The sequence below is a fragment of the Amphiprion ocellaris genome, chromosome 7 (genome assembly GCF_022539595.1).
Source record: "Amphiprion ocellaris isolate individual 3 ecotype Okinawa chromosome 7, ASM2253959v1, whole genome shotgun sequence".
NCBI classification, from domain to species: Eukaryota; Metazoa; Chordata; class Actinopteri; family Pomacentridae; genus Amphiprion; species Amphiprion ocellaris.
In genome coordinates this window covers 22,746,053-22,763,356 of record NC_072772.1, presented here as the reverse complement: position 1 = coordinate 22,763,356, position 17,304 = coordinate 22,746,053, and the positions used below count along the sequence as shown (strand labels likewise).

Here is a 17,304-nt window from a genome sequence, read left to right as displayed (position 1 = left end):
AATCCAGCTGGAGAAAGCTACAGAATGCAGCTGAAATGAACCAAATCAGCTTCTCTAGTTTTGTAACTTCACGCATCTACACCGCCCTAGAGTCTGTTTTCAGTCTGAGAGGTGTACTCTTAGAAACTGTAACTGGACGTCTTGTGTACGTGCTTTTGCACAACTGGAGATCATTATTCATAATAGCTACAAGATATTTTTGCTTTTCTGTCATTACTTTTGTTTGTACTAGTAGTCAATGCCTTAGTAATTTTCATTTCTGCACATAAGATATTTGTGTCTCTTACCACTTGTACAGTCAAACCATGAAGAAAAGAATTCTGCCTAACCTTAAACATAATTTACCATATGTTTTTGTCTTTCGAGAAATTGGTGTACAAAAACACACCACAAAGTCAACATGCTACCTTTTAGGCCTCCATGCCAGGGAAAACTGTTGCAAGAGGTAGTATATGTTTTTTGGTTGTCTGTATACACCAATCAGGCATTACATTATGACCACTGACAGGTGAAGTGAATAACACTGATTATCTCTTCATCATGGCACCTGTTAGTGGGTTGGATATATTAGGCAGCAAGTGAGCATTTTGTCCTCAAAGTTGATATGTTAGAAGTAAGAAAACATTGGAAGCATAAGGATTAGAGCAAGTTTGACAAGGGCCAGATTGTGCTGGCTAGACGACTGGGTCAGAGCATCTCCAGAACTGCAGCTCTTATGGGGTGTTCCTGGTCTGCAGTGGTCAGTATCGATCAAAAGTGGTACAAGGAAGTAACAGTGGTGAACTGGTGACAGGGTCATGGGTAGCAAAGGCTCACTGATGCATGTGGGGAGTGAAGGCTGACCTGTGTGGTCCAATCCAACAGACCAGCTACTGTTGCTCAAATTTCTGAAGAAGTTAATGCAGGTTCTGATAGAAAGGTGTCAGAATACACAGAGCATCACAGTTTATTGCAATGCAGGGTGCCCATGCTTATCCCTGTGCAATTTGATTCAATTCAGTTTTATATGTATAGCTCCAATTACAATTCAGATTGTCTCAAAATGCTTTACAGAACCTAAATGGTCTGAACCTCCAGAGCAACCCCTAAGGCGACAGGGGCAAGAAAATACTCTCTTTTAACAGGAAGAAACCTTGAGCAGAACCTGACTTATACCGGCGGGCCCATCTCCCGCTGGTCGGGTTTTGATTTTCAAATCAGCCATTTCTGTTGGCCTGTGCACCGCCGAAAGCGCCAACAATGGGCACGTGAGCATCAGAACTGAACCACGGAGCAATGGAAAAAGGAGGTCTGGTCTGATGAATCACGCTTTCTTTTACATCATGTGGATGGCCGTGTCTGCATCACTTACCTGGGGAACACATGGCACCAGGATGAACGATGGGGAAAAAGGCAAGCCGGCAGAGGCAGTGTGATTCTTTGGACAATGTTCTGCTGGGAAACCTTGGGTCCTGCTATCCATGTGGATGTTACTTTAGCACATACCACCCACCTATGGGCATTGTTGCAGACCATGTACACCCTTTCATGGAAATGGTAGTCCCAGATGGCTATGGCCTCTTTCAGTAGGGTAATGTGCCGTGCCACAAAGCAAAAATGGTTCAGGAATGGTTTGAGGAGCACAACAATGACTTTGAGGTGTTGACTTGGCCTCCAAATTCCCCAGATCTCAATCCAATCCAGCATCTGTGGGATGTGCTGGACAAACAAGTTAGATCCATGGAGGCCCCACCTCACAACTTCCAGGACCTAAAGGGTCTGCTGCCAACGTCTTGGTGTCACATACCACAGAACACCTTCAGGGGTTCTAGTGGAGTCCATGCCTCAATGGGTCAAGGCTGTTTTGGAAGCCAAAGGTGGACCAACACAATTTTAGGCAGGTGATCATGATGTTATGCCTGATGCACTATACAGTATAATATGTACACAATAATTCTCAACACCTAGGGAGATTTCTTTAAGCTTGGCACAAACTTTCACTTAGACTCAGTGTTGAGCTGAAAAGAATTTGAAGGCCAAAGGTCACTGTGTCCTCACAAAACCTGTTTTTGGCCACAACACAAGAATTCATACTCAGATTTTGACAAATTTCACATCAGTGCAAAGTAGGATAAAATGATTACGTGGTTAAGTTTTCTATCAATAAAAAGGTCCCCTTTACTATGGAGTCATAAAGTTCTGCAAAAACTTCTCTTGCCACTATTTAATGCCATAACTCAGGAACAGAAGAGGGCAGTGTGACCATATTTCACATTTGGTGAAATACTAAATTGTTAACACTAATCTTCCGTGCCTATATTAAAACTGTGGTAATTATATAGATCCTCTGTGCTGCTGAGTCGAAGATGTGTGTATAGCATTTGTGTGTTCAAATTTGTAGCTTCTATGCAGCAAGATCCATATTTGAAACATTGCCTACTTTCATAACTACAACACCTTGTTATATCAGAATCAGCTTTTTTTTGGCCAAACATGTGAACACATACTGGGAATTTTATTCTTTTTTTCTGTTTCTCTCAATGAACTTACAAACGTGAAATTCTTCACGACATGTAAGTCTGCACAAACGTGGATGTAAACTGTAAATATGTCAGAGGCATGCAACCAAAAATCGCTAATTCTATCTTCTGGAGTCATTTACAATCATTAGTGACAACTAGGGATTATTGTATAATAGTTAATCAATTAATTGCCATTAATTTAACAAATTAGAAATATTTTAGCTAATAAGGACAAAGGACATTTCAGCAAATGATTGTACATTAGCTGTGGTTACTGTAGTGACCTAAGGGGGCGGTCACTAGGGCAGTTCTGTTTGGCCAGCAGAAAATATTGTGGAATTTTAGCTGGTAAAGGGCCACCATGGCAAAGTACACTGTAACATTTAATGGTCATTGTATTCTAGATAAGTTGAAGTGTGTTTGGGCTACATTCTGTATACCACCGAACAATGTAGCTAAGCTGTTATAGCAATGTATCACACAATTTGTATTGCCAATTAATCGGGTGTTGATTGATTTTGCTGATATCCATTGTTCCAAATTTGCATCCCAAGTGACAACTGTTACATTTATTCCATAATTTAGCTAAAAGATAACTGCATAATGGACAAACACATCAATCTCCATTTACACTCAAGGTGTACTCTAAAATCTCGCACACTGTCAACCCAATACAACAGTAAATATTTGAAGTCCTTACACACTTTTAAGCACTGTGAAGTGACATCAGGAAACTAATTATCTAGATGAAGAGATTTAAATTGTAGATGAATCATTTGATACTTTATTTCCCCTCTTCCTGTCCATTTCTGCCTTCTTTCTGTCTTTGGTGTGTTGCCCAATTAGTGCAGTTTATTAAGATTCCTTCAACACTTTCAATCAAATGTTCGTGTGACAAAACCATTGGACCATGACAGCTTGAAAAGAAAGACTTGGTGTGCTTCCTACCAGACTCTGGTCAGATAGTTCATGATTTGAAAGCAAACGGGCCAGTTGCTGGTTTTTATGCAGAAAGCGTATAAATGTAATTTCCACAGAATTTCAACAGCTTGGGACAACATGCCTTCAATTTCCAGTCTAATTACTCTAACACTGGTTGTAATCAAGCTCTTTGTGATGCTAGCAAACATAAATAAACACGTAAGAAACTGTGCTGTGCTGTCAGTTTTCAACTCTTGATTAATTTGTAAAAAGCCTGCGTGAACATGAACCAGACCAGTGCTAGACCAAAAGAACTAAGCTACAGGCGAGACGCTTCCTTAAGGTTTGTTGTCACAAACTGGTCATTCTTGATCTCAGAGAGGACATGACAAAACACTTTCGATTTAAGGTCCACATTTGAGCTTTTACTATACAGGTATGTTCTGTCAGCTGCTGTTTCCAAAGTTAAGAACCAGCAGTTAAGCTTAGGAGCTCAGGATCACAGAAAGCCCAAACATCTAAACACTTACAAATGAAGAAGTTGATCTGGGGTGGGGATTACTTTGGAAACTGAATCTTTTTTGGTCATAGAGCATGACTTTGACATTTCTGGGATAGGAGCATTTTCTCAATTGTAGCTCTATAATTTACACTGACCACCTGTGTGGAGACTGAAACCTTTACTTGGCTGGTTGCATTGATGTGGTGTCTCCTAGTCCAAAGTTCAAAATTAATGTGATTCAGTCACAGTGGAACAGAATGCTCTTTAAGGAATAATATAAAAAATCTCACCCAACAGCCTGTAACCATCAAGAGATTTAACTGTTCTAAAGATTTATAGTGGTTGCACTAAAGTGAGTGTGGAATCTCTGACAAACTGTAAATTAGTGCTAATAATGTCACACAGCTTCAGTGTGTTATTGTGTCTAGCTCTCAGGGACTGTAGCTCTTACAGTCCATATACTTTGTTCCCTTTAATGTTCATAACTCAGTTTGATTTAGTGAGCTTGTCTCTGAGTGGTATGAGCTGGTAGAAAGACAAACATTCACCTGTGTTCACCTGCTGAGATTTAACTAGCCTTACCCGAAATACACTCTTGTTACTGGGGCTGAGGCTAAGCTTTAGCAGTGATGGTGCTTTGCAGTTAATCCAAACTATTTTTTTTTTTTACCATTATCTGTCTTAAATTTGCTTTAAGATAAACTTTAAAAAAAAAAAAAAAAATCACTTTTGCTCTACTACTTTTTTAGATGGTAGCATTAGTCCCTACCTCTGGCTATTGAGAGACAGTTACTTGGAAGATTATTGGCTCATCATGGACGGTGCTGATTTTAGAAAAAAACATTTTCTTATCTGTTAATGCTTCATTTTTCTCATTCCTATCTGCATCATTTTATGTCTCCTTTTTCTTTTTGTTGAGGCTCTCTGTGTCATTTTATGTCTCTTTGGGGTTGTTTTGATTCATTCTTCAGTCTTGATTCATACATTAATAGTAGACTGTAAAATGTCAGAAGAAGGTTGAAAGGTCCTTTTCAACAAACCTGTATTCAACAATCCAGACCTGAAAAATATTTAGTTTATCAGAATGCAGCATTTTTTTTCTGTGTTTTTCTTTGGTATTTTATGAATATAAAAATGGCTTGTTTGTTACATAACCATAGGGTGTTGTCGAAGTGCTTGTTCAAAGGCAGTCATTTAAGGCTCCTCTCTATAATATAGTACTTTAAGGTCTTGAACTTAACTTCACTTCATTTGAACTTGTGAAAGTGCCCTGAGATGACCTGCGTTGTGAACTGGCACAATAAAAAAAAAAGAATAAAAAGAATTGAATTTAAATTTAACTCATGTCTTTCACGCCTGCTTTTCCTCTGCACTGGTACCACTTGAAAAACTGAAAATACCATCAGTATTTCTTGTTGGTATTCTCTTGTGCTATTATGAAATATGAATGGAAAAAAGTATGTACAACAGTGGAAAACAAAAATGGTGGTTGGCACAACTTTTCAATCCATAGTTTTGCTATGTAGAGCTCAGCAGTGTGGTAACTGGCTAGAACAAGCTAATGAAATAACTTTATTAGGGGCCACATGAAGTGAGCAAAAGAAGCAGAACATTATACCCAGAAGGAGGTCCCTGTTTCTTTTTAACACAGCTCTGAGGTTTTGAACAATGTTGCATAACAGCATCTGTATGGTGTTAAGCATTTTTAGGGTGTCTGAAAGTTTTGGGAAAGCTTATGCAGGATCTGAAATTATTGTAAGACCTTAAATGATCTTGAATGCCATAATTTTGCATATACATAGCTACTCTGTTGTCATTTAGATGACTGCCAATTTCAAGTATCACTTCCAGATCCAGCAGCTTGACCCGTACAATGCTTGAATGCCTGAGCTACATTGAGATGTTGTTTTTAGCTTTTACTTTGTACTTTAAATAACCTCATCGTCCAGTCTGGGAGGCGACTGGCTGTGTTTCCACCCCTCAGATGGTAAATCTTAGTGTGAAAAAGGTCAACCAGGGAAGAAAGAGGTCAGAGTCTCCCGGCTACACATAGCCAGTTGAATTTACTCATCACAAGACCTTAAATTCAGCAGTTATGTGGAAGACTTAAGGGAAATTCGCTAAGTTAAAGTCCACTTCCAGTGGGAGACTGTGCCAGGCCAGCCTAATGGCACTCTTAGAAATTTGAATCTGCGTGGGAAAGCAATTAGGCATGGGTTACATCTTAAAGGATTGGCTGGTAGGAGGACAGGATCATTGAGTTGTGATCAAGTCAGGCATGAAGACAAGATCATGACATGGACTTACCAAGTCAGGAGTTTAAGCTGACTATTGCCAAGGTCACTCTACCTTGACATGAAATGTAGCTTTATGTAACAAATGGGATTGTTTCAGTGCCTCCAAAATGCCAAAACATAGCATAGATATCTTTAAAGCTGTGTAAGAAGGATTTGGGACACCGTAGTGGTGCACTGCACCTCTCAGCAAGAGGGTTCAGGGATCTGCATTAGGGTATTTTTGTGTTATAGTTATTGGCAATTCTAAGTTGCCTGTGTACAAAGGTATTTCAGAAAATTCTCAATCTCACCCGAAAACAAGGGGCATAGCTCACATTTTGGGCATAACTGTATACTACAAAGCCTTATTGTCCACACAGCACAGGTGGCAGAAGTAGCCAAAAGTGAAATCCCACTTAAATGGTCACCATTTTCAAAGTGTTGATGAACTCACCCATGCTGTCGAAGAGGTTTAAGATGTGACTTTCTTCTATGAATTAACAGAGAAGCTTGAACATGAATGGAGTTAATACATTCAAGTTGAGACTGTTGAGAAATAATGCAAAAACAGTCTTTCTCTTGTGACGTTTTCTGGTGAAGCCGGGAACTTTTTGAAGTACCCTCGTCAAAACTCTGTCTTTTTGTCAGCGCTGTGATTGACTAGTGTCTTTGCCCAGTGTCAGCTGGGATCAGACTTAACTCCCTATGACCGCAATTAGGCGTAATCGAGGAATGGCCAGAGGGGATACCACTGAAAATGTCAGACTAAATGTGAGCTATGCCCCTTGTTTCCGGGTGAGACAACTAGTTTCAGGCTTATCCACTGTGCTAACTTGAAACCATTGTGTTGTGTTTGTAAATTTCAGATGGCTTGATGTAAGTGTAGCCAATCTGACATGTACCAGGTACTGGGTGGTGTACCTGCAGGTGATCCAGGAGGCTGTGTGGCCATGTGGAGCTCTGCCTACTGGTCCTCGACTTGAACGTAGTCAACAGCAGAAGCACAACACCAAGCAAGAAGCCTTGCATTGTCTGATGAGACTTCTTCCAGGTATGTGTACACACAACCACATTTTATGCTCTCTAACATAGATATCAGCCTTAAAATGTTTTTAATTTTGTCCTAAATTGTGCTTTGATTGAGTCAATTAGTCTGTCAGATTACAGAAAAGAAATAGGGATCCACACAGCAAATAGCCAGTTACACAGCATCTTCATGTCTTTGTTTCTAGATCTGGTTTCAGACATGTTGGGCTCTGAGAAGTACAAACTCAGCTGGCAGACTGCATTGGACTCTTTTCAAGACCCCTACATTAACAGGTGAATATAAACTACACTTCAACAGCCACTTATTCACTGTCTCTTGTAGTTTGTTTTATCAGCAACACAGGCAACAGACTGCACAGAGCTTAAAAGCTGTTGCTCATTTGTTCAGAATTTTCCTCATGGTCATCATGTGTAGTTGTTGCAGCATCCAAAGTAATTTAATAATTTGGCATTTATTGGCATTTACTGTTTCCGCTGTCAGATTCAACAGCTTCAGGCACAATGTTACCTTTGGTTGCACCAAAACAATGACGAATAGTAGTTACTGGACATAACTCCAGTTCTATGAGCATGTAGGAAACAGAACAGTGAGTATTTTCTTATCTTAGCTTATTTGGTGAATTTTACATTGTTGACGGGTGTTATGTTCCTGAGAGCTAAGGGATGAGGGGAGCTACAAATGTAATGAAAAACCAGGTAATGAGGCAGGAAACTGATCATGTAACAGAAAAACGACTTATTTACAAAAAATAATCTAAACCAAAATTCAACACAAAGTGAGCTTCTTAAATATAAAGCCGATCCAAAATCAAACCACCACACTTGGCGTCAGGCAGAACGCTACGACGCCGACTCAGCGCACTAGCTGCTGATCTGGCCCACGACGATCAGGGTGGCTCAGCTTTTAACAATCCCCACTAATTGTGAAGTAGCCACAGGTGTATCTAGCCACTCCCGCCAGGTGTAACCTGTGAAAAGGGAGGTAAAAAAAGAGAGAAAAAAAACCCCACAACCTACCCTACCTACACACAAACACACACCAAGGAGTGTAGCAATGGGAATGTTAGAGAGAACACTGCTACTTGAAGAGGATAACGAGACGGCAGAAAAAAAATGCCATTTGTTGTCCTATCTGAGTTAAACCAGTCAGTATGTGTTTTCTCAGAGTTTAAACAATCAATGTTTAGACCTGGACAGCAGTTGCTCGGAGCCAGTCAGAAGTACCTACCCTGGAGTAGGAACTTTTTTCTCTGGCCCTAAAAGAGGTCCTAGAGGGGTGGTTCCTGCAGTCATAACATGCACAGAGTTGTGGGCTATCCTAAAACAGCCTGCAAGTTCTTGAGTTAATCTTTTCTCCTGGTTTTTAATAGTTAATACAAATTGAGCTTATACTGACACAAGCTGTCTCCACGTGTAGTATTGTAGTAGGTGAAACTATTCAGTAGTAAAAATCTGTACAAACCTAAATGCTCCACTTGTACAGACTTGCAGCTCTTTGCATTTCTAGCACATGTTGCATTGCAGCTTGTGCATCCAAGAATACCAAACACACTGATCGGGAGCTTGTAGTTTTCCAGATTCATGCACTTAATTGCTCAGACAGTGCATTTGGTGCCTGTTACCCTGTGAATGTTACTCCTGATTTGTGCTACCTGTGTGCTGTGGAGACACTCACTGCTGCAGTTTGAATAAATTACACAGTTCTTAGTGCCTGCTAGCGTTACTAATTGTTTTCCATTTTGGATAAGTACGTAAAGTATTTTTATACTTTAATTACTACTTTTTTAGTGTTTTGGCTGCTGTCATAATATAATTTACATATATTGTATACAAACTGTACCAAAAGAAAAGAAAGCCCGCAAAATGCATAATGGCATCTGTAGTTGCCAATAGAAGCAGTAAACGACAAGCAATAGAAGTGACCAAAAGCAAAACATGTTTGTTTTTTTTAGGTCTTCTGTTACTTCACCTGGTAGGTCATGTGCACCTTGAGCTAAGGCTGAGTCTTTAACTCTGCAACCCAGGTTGGATTCCAGCCTAGGCCTGAGCTGCACGTTCTCCCCTCTGTCCTCCTCTCTTCTTGCCTCTTCTCAGATATCCATATCAAATAAAGGAAGAGAATCCCCCCAAAATCTCTAGAAATGTCTTTTTCAGCCATTACACATAGCAAGATACCTCACTCTCGAGATGTCAGTATCAATCTGTTGGTCTCTCTGATGGTCTTTCCACCACTTTTCCAGGCAGAAATATCTTAGCAATCATTGGACAGATTGGCATGATGCTTTAAAAAGACAGTTTTTGTTTTGTACTAATTGGCTGCAGACATGTCAAAATAAGATGATGTACTGAGTAAACACAGTACCTGCTAAACATAACCATGCTAGCATTGTTATGTTAGTATGCTTATGTCTGTGTAGACTGTCACTCGTCCAGGTCATGGTAATTTCAAAGCACTTCAGTAGAAGGCAGCTGAAGTTGTTGTTTTAGTTCTTGAAATTGTTTTGCCTCTCATGAAAGAGGCTCGCTCAGTGTAACTGATTGGTGGGGAATCCCAGGTATTTATTCTCACCCCCAAATCGCATGGCCTGTTAACAGCCCTTGCTTCTCGTGTGTCAAGGTGATAAACTGGGGATAGTCTGGGGAGAGATCTGTGGACTGTCTTCTAAGTACCTTGTGAGTATTGTTGCAGACCCCCTCCGCTGTTAATGATGGCTGTTCTAGTTTGACATAGATGGCTTCTGTTACTCCTCTCTGAACCCATCTGTCTTCTCTGTCCCGAATGTGCACATTGTTGTCCTTGAAATAGTATCACTTATTCTTTAGATGCTGGTGGATGGTGAATCTTGTCCCGAGGAGTTGGCTCTCCTGTGTTGTGCAATGTGCTTGTGGACTATTTGCTTTGTCTCACCTATATATAGGTCTGTACATTCCTTGTTGCATTAAACGGCATATACAACTTTGCTGTATACAAAAGTACAAAGAGAACTCCAGTTGCCTTGTACTGTAGCACTTATAATTCGTATGCTTATGTTAGTGTTTAGCCTTACTGACATCACACGATTCAATTAGCTCTAAGGTCATAGCCTTCAGATTCTGAAAGAGTACTTGATAATCTTCTTGAATGTGCCTGAATGCTTTGTACACTTGGATGCACATGGTTTGCTGTTTGTAGGTTCTGGTTTAAGGTAACAAGCAGATGTATCTCATGTGTGGTCAGGGAGCGTATGTGTTCATTTGCACACAGACACAGGGAGAGACCAAACAGTGTGGACTAAATTATTGACTAAACAACTGCAGGTCCAAACAGGTTTACAGATGTAAAAACAAACTGTTAGGCTGAGTGAGGTCCACTTCATGGAGTGTTTCTTATTTTTAATCAAAGCACTGAACAAAGAAACTATAAAAGCACTCAGAGAGCGCAGTGCTCCACCAAGGCTGCCCATTCCCCCATATGGCATTGTCAGAAATGCAGCATTTATTTATTAGTTATTGATGATCAGAAATCACGTCGACATAGAATGTGTCCATTTAATACAGATGTACCCACAAACAAAATGACCTTGCGCTGAGCACAGGCGTGTGTTATGCATGTGTACGTTATTTATGGATACCGAATCTTGTGACCTAAATATGTAGCGGGCAGCGGGAATTAATGGGACTCAGAAACACTCCCACAATTTAATCAGTTGTTCCTTGTATCATTTCCAACGGATAAGTCCTGATAAGTCCTCAGCGGTGGATTTGTAGTAGGATCACAATCACGTGATTGTCAGCAGACAGTTGAGGTAACATTCACTTGTTGTCATAGTTACAGTGACGCCATGCCGCTATCTCAAAATGATACAGACGTCTTTATGAAATCTGTGGATCCAGACTATAAGCCACATCACTGCAAAAATCTAATCGCTTGGTCCTTGTGTTATTTCTGACCTTCCTTGAAAATTTCATCCAAATCCGTTTTTGAGTAATGTCGCTAACAGACAGACCGACAGACAGACAGACAAACTAACACCAATCGTCACATAACTCCGCCGCATTCCGTGGCGGAGTAAAAACTGAGAACCCCTCACTTTTCTCATATTTGCTTTGTATAAGAAGTTTGTTTCCATTTTAAATCCTATTCAGGCCCTGTTGTTGAATTTGGCCTGATTAATAATCTACAGAAAATCTGACTGGATTTAAACACATCAGCCCAAACATGGTGCATCTAAGCTTTAGCTAAGGCCAGTTTTCAATCTGAATCTGAGTTTGAACACTGATCTAATTGCTCTGTTTCCTTGCGTGTTTTTTGTTGTTCTTTTCTGTGGAGCAGTTGTATGATCTTTTAATCATCTACATGCAGCTGCTTTCATTTCCAAAGATCGCGTTGCAGTTTGACTGGAACTGATGTCAGACTGCCTCATTTTGGTGATTTGGAAGAACCAAAATCAGGAAAATGTGTAGTATTTTATGTTGAAGTTAGATTGCAGCAGCAATTTTTAAATCCATAACTCATTACTATCTGACGTTCTTGCCAAATATAATAATGTAATAATTACTAGCTAATTCTAACAAATGATTTACTAAATCTGGCTGAACCATCAAAATGAAGTGTTTTAGTTTGTAAAGACCAGAGAGCATCGGATTAAGTAACTAATAATAACGGTTGTAAGGTACCAGATGATCAATTCCACCAATGTGTCATTGGTTTATAAACATACTTTATGCTCATAGTCTCATTCACATGAGGTCACTAAATAAAAGATGGTGACTGCTGGTCCTGTGTTCCGTCAGACACCTGGTCTACTGTCTGTTTGACCTGCTGCTGGAGTTCCTGGTTCCTGAAACACCTGAGGAGGACTTCCAGAGAAGCCTGCTGCAGACCCTCTCTAAGAACCCAGAGAAGCTGCTGGCATGAGGAGACAACAGGCAGGGAGCACCTTCATATCCACCTTTACTTTGCCATCATCCTAATTGATTTTTCTCCACTGATGATTAGCTGGAAAGCAGCGTGAAACTAAGGCTGCTCCTGTTCTACTAATGTTCTGCAGTAAGAATTTAAGTGAAATTTGTGGTCAGGCTGAGTGTCCTGTGTCCCCACTTTAAACTCACTCAGGCTCTGTCTCTTATTATGTGTTGTAGTGACGTATGAAGCTCATGAACATGGTGTCCTGTATACACACTCGCTCTGAAACACACACTACATTTTAAGCAGCTTTGATTACATGAAAGCACCTGGTTTGTGTTTGATCTCACAACATCTCTGACGTGCTGTTCAGATGTAAACACGAAGCAAAGCCTCCTCCGATCTCCGTATCCAGCCTCTTCCTGCCTGTTAAACTCCCCAGCTTTGGCTAAACTCACTTCAGATGCGTCTCACACTCTGCCCTCATCTCTTTCTACAGTCTTTGAGTAGAAAAACTCACACCTGTTGCTCTAATCTGGAGAAGTAGGATTTGCTTTTACCCTTCAACTTGAATCTCACAACACTCTGCTGGGATTTAGCATGACTATTCTATTCTCTGTTGCCCCATTCTTCAATTTCCCACTGGCCCTGTATAGAGCCACATATGTGATTCTAACATAATGTGAGATATTCTTCCTAAACCTGAGCCTTCCTTTGGGATCACATGTCTCTGGTAGTGATTTAACCTGGAAGTGTCCAGGTGCAGAAACAGTACATACTGTAGTGAAGGGTGGTGAAGAGCTGGCCAGAAGATATTTTACAGTTTTGCACGTCATACGTCACCGTTCTTTTAACAGGCCCCTTGGAGAATAAACTGCACAGTTAATGTCTAAATAATAGAAGAACAGGGCTCCACAAAAATGGGTACATGAAGGATGTAGGAGTGGTGTTGGCATAGATCCATTCAAAAACTGTAAAGCAGTGAGTTGCTGGAGTCTGTACATACTTAAGATCAGTTATAGAGCTTGATAATTGGCTGATTAAATGACGGTCTTTATGCTTGGTAAATTACATAGAAGCATATACTATTTTCTCTCTCCCTTTTACAACTGTACATCTATGCTGATGAAGTTTTGAGCTCCCAGTGCCTTCACCATGATACACAGGATGCTCCCAGCACAATGATGACCGATTATTTTTTCAAAAATGTCTTCATTTTGTGACCTTTTCAGCAAAAATGTCACTTAATGTAAACCACACAAGCTGTAGGTTGCCGTTTGTTTGTTTTGGCACCAGAACATGTGACAGCTGATGAGATTTGCAGAGTTGTCTACAGCTGGTGGTTACTGACCAGTCACTAGTATGTGCTCTTGTGTCTTTATGAAAATGTCTCTGCAAGTAGGTAAAATAATCTTTGTGTCTGGTTTGTCCAATTTTTATATATGTAAGCTTGTTTTCAGGTTTGTCCCAGTCGGAACATCAGCCTGGTGTCTGATTGGAAGCATCGCTCTCACCTTTTTCCAGGGTTAATTTGAACTTTTTTGGACTTTTAAAGACACAGTTTTCTTTCAGTTACCACAAAGCAAATCTAAGCTGCCATCAGTCAGTCCTTGTCACATGCTGAGCTGATCAGAGACATTCTAATGCCTTTTTTCTGCTTACTAATTTAGTTACTAGTTATTGGCCTCACTCAAGCATGTGTAGTTTATAACCTATGAATGTTTATTCGTGTCTGCTGACTGCTTATCCTACACTGTATAGCACACCCCCACACATATTTGTTTATTTGGTAAACGTGCAATATTTTAATACATATTCAGTCAGAGGACAGTGGTAAAAAATCCTGTAAAATAATCCACAAAGCTCATCATGCCTCTCACATTAGCCGGGTTTCCATTCAAGTGTGACAGAAAATTAAACCGAATCTTAAGAAAATCAGCGAAACAAACGTTAAATGAAAGACCGCCTCTGGTAAAAAAAAAATATTTTACCTTGTTACATGTTTGGATTTGTTTTCATGTCCATATGGTGCTTTTATATAGAGACGTAACAACGTGCCATGAGTAAAATAAACAGTCTGAGCTTTTCCATCTTGAGACTGTAGAATATGATGTTGGTTTCTAACACACAGATTCAGACTTCCAGGGTTTCATACGCAACAAAGCTAAGGAACCAATCCTGTCTACTTGCAGGGTAAGACTTTCTGTATCATTATTCTTCTACCATTATGAACTTTTTACAATGATAATTTGCAATGTAATAATTTACATACTTCCCACTCTTGGGTATTTATTGTGCAATCGCAAAATTGGTATAAAGACAGTTGGATGGAAACTCACCTAACTGTGTTGAGCCAATGTATAGTCCTCTATCCCACACATCCACCTTGACTGGATGAAGACCAAGTAGTCACTGAGTCCAAACTTTGCCACTTTAATCATATTGTTGAAGGTTTTCGCATTTTGAAAGACTACGTTAGGATCTTACAGGCTTTACGATAGGAAAACAACAATCAGCGCGTCTTCCCTACTTTGATCAGAAGCTGTTGTAGTTCCTGAGAATATCCTGACTCTGTTACAACACACGTCATTCTATGTATCTCTTTACCAAACCTTAATTTCTGAACACAGACTGCCGCATACTGTTTAGCCTCAGTTGAAGCAGCTAATCAGATACATGTCCTTCAACTGAATCTGCATACTCACTTGAGCCATGTGGAGTTCTAAGAAAAGTTACACATGTTACATTCCAAGTTAAAAAATGAAGTCAGATTTTAATGTTACCATCATTCCAGTGTTTTGCACTCATTCTGGGTCCATGGTCCCGTCTTTCCTTTCCATTGTACTCACTTGTTATTCAGTGTATTTATTAGCCTATTTATTTGCTAGAAGTGCTAAATGAAATCCATCCATAAAACAATGAGAGATGTGCTAGTGCTGACAGAGAGGACTGTCCTCTCTTATGAAGTGCTTTTTCCTTGATTCTGCCTTATAATGTGACTTGATGAAGTTTGCTGGTTCTACAGTGAAGCCGCTGACCATGCCTTAGTAGAACTCAAGCACCCAGTTCCAGCTCTGTACTGAAACTTTAACATGTTATTTTTCACTTTGTTGATTTCTGCTGAATGTTGAAGCTGTTACTACATGTGAAAAGATTTTATTTCTTTGCTTATGTTGAATTTCAACAAAATGGCGCTGCCCAATAATAACCTGCTCACCATCTGCTGCATAATGCTGCCACTATGACAAAAAGAACCGATGCTTCACTTTCTGATGGGACCAGAAAGTCAGAGATTCTGGCCACTATAGAAGGCTGTGTAGTACCAGATTAATAACATCCATGCAGTATAAGCCCAACTTTCAAAGCTACCCCTGCTAGAATGCTATAGCTGAGGTGGAAGTATAAAATACTGTAAAATAATTCATTTCACGTTTCCCTAAAAACATGAAATTAAATGTTTAGAAAATCTTCAATATTGTTCATTTCTATGTTTATTAATAATTTCAGTGCAGCTTTGCACTTTCAGTTGAATAATTAGAAAAGTTCTTTTCGTGTTAAGCAAGTAAACAACATTATACCATATTTCAAATAATGTTTCTTATCTAGACACATGGAATAAAACACAGAAAACCACACTCATGATCCAAGACTGCAGTTTTATTCATTTACATTATTACAAATCCAATGTGATTTTGAGGACTTTTTCTGAGCATAGATAGAAAAGCTAGAAAAACAGTTCACACCCATTATCAACAGGCGTTTTATGAAAATAATACCAAAGTGTCTTGTTACAGTAAGAAACATTGTATTGAACCACATTAACTGTGTAATAATGAAAAAGATTTGATATGATAAGATGATGTTATAGCATGAAAAATTTCACGCAAAAGCTTGTATTAAGGACCAGAGCTAGTATGTGTCATAATAGCATGAAAACATGGTACAAAATTGAAGTAATTTTGGAAAAACAAATTTAAAAATTATCAAGTGGTAGCAATGCACTGCTTTATGTGTCTACTTTAATCAGTAGTAGATGTTAGACGTGACGTTGTTCATGTAAAAATGAACTGTGCTGTTTGTCTTGGGAGCTTTACATATTTATGTTAAATGATCTGTAGAAGAGCCACATTTTTGTAAACGGTGACAGCGTAGACTGAAGCTTTATGGTGTCTCTTTCTCAGTAATACGTGACGGGACAGAGCACAGGTCCACTGCTGGCTATAATCCTGTTCTGCTGTCTGCCCTCTGCCTCTTGTTTTCCTCTGCACTGTGACTCGTGAACACGTGGTTGCTTTGTGCATGTTAAAACTGTCTTTTAAACATTCACTGCTTTTGCAAAAACAATAAAGTTACCAAACATAAGTTATTAAATCTTCAACTGTTGTTCACACTCATTATTTTCTTGGCCCGAGGTGGGTGATACATTTTACAAGAGGCTGGTGAGCGTTATCTTTTATGAGATTTTACTTTAAATTTATCCCAGGCATGTTTTCACAGTCTGGACGCTCACCAGAAATCTGCTCAGCCTCTTCACAGTCAAATATGCATTCTATATTATCTTTACTTATCCCTTCTGTCTGGACATTGCACTTTCGCTGTGTCCTATAAGCTCCTCAGTAATTTGCTGTAGCTTGCAGACTTGTGGTTCAAGTCCAACATCAACAAAAAGTGTGTAGAAGAAGACCTTTAAATACCCCATAATAAGGATCAGAGCCATTTCTTGGAATAGTTTCTATTAAGCTCCACTTTTGTAACAGCTGAGGGGGAGTCAGGGGGTGTTGGGTGGGTGGCTCTGCATTGCCAAGAAATCCTCTTAAATCGGATTTACAGGTCAAACTGTAAGCAACACTCAGGATTAGTTGAGCACTGAGGCGTAAGGATGAACAAATGTGATTAAGCATTTACATAGATGGCTTTTTGATAGTATTTTTGTTCTTTCAGAAAATGCACTGTGAATAAATTGGATTTGTTTCGGTTAAGTATAATATGTCGGTCCTTGTCTGACCTCTGATACACAGGACAGACTCCTCAACTCTTCAGTCCTGAGGCTCCAGTTCTTGGCTAAAGATTTTCTTTTTAAAGATTTTTTTCTGGACTTATTTGGTTAAGATTTAACTTTGAACAGATTGTTTGGAGTTCAGGGTGATTTGTGCTAATAGTTATTTTACCTCA

At 39.6% G+C, this 17,304-nt stretch overlaps 1 protein-coding gene across 1 annotated transcript in view; it reads left to right on the top strand.

Moving 5' to 3' along the window:
- snx19b (sorting nexin 19b) overlaps positions 1-16,510 on the top strand; it is a 57,307-nt gene extending 40,797 nt beyond the window's left edge. Inside the window, exons 12-14 of the mRNA XM_023274651.3 lie at positions 7,067-7,251; positions 7,433-7,520; positions 12,021-16,510. Of these exons, the coding sequence (XP_023130419.2) occupies positions 7,067-7,251; positions 7,433-7,520; positions 12,021-12,144 (397 nt within the window). The 3' untranslated portion in view covers positions 12,145-16,510. The remainder of the gene's footprint in view (positions 1-7,066; positions 7,252-7,432; positions 7,521-12,020) is intronic.
- The last annotated feature ends 794 nt before the right edge of the window (positions 16,511-17,304 follow it).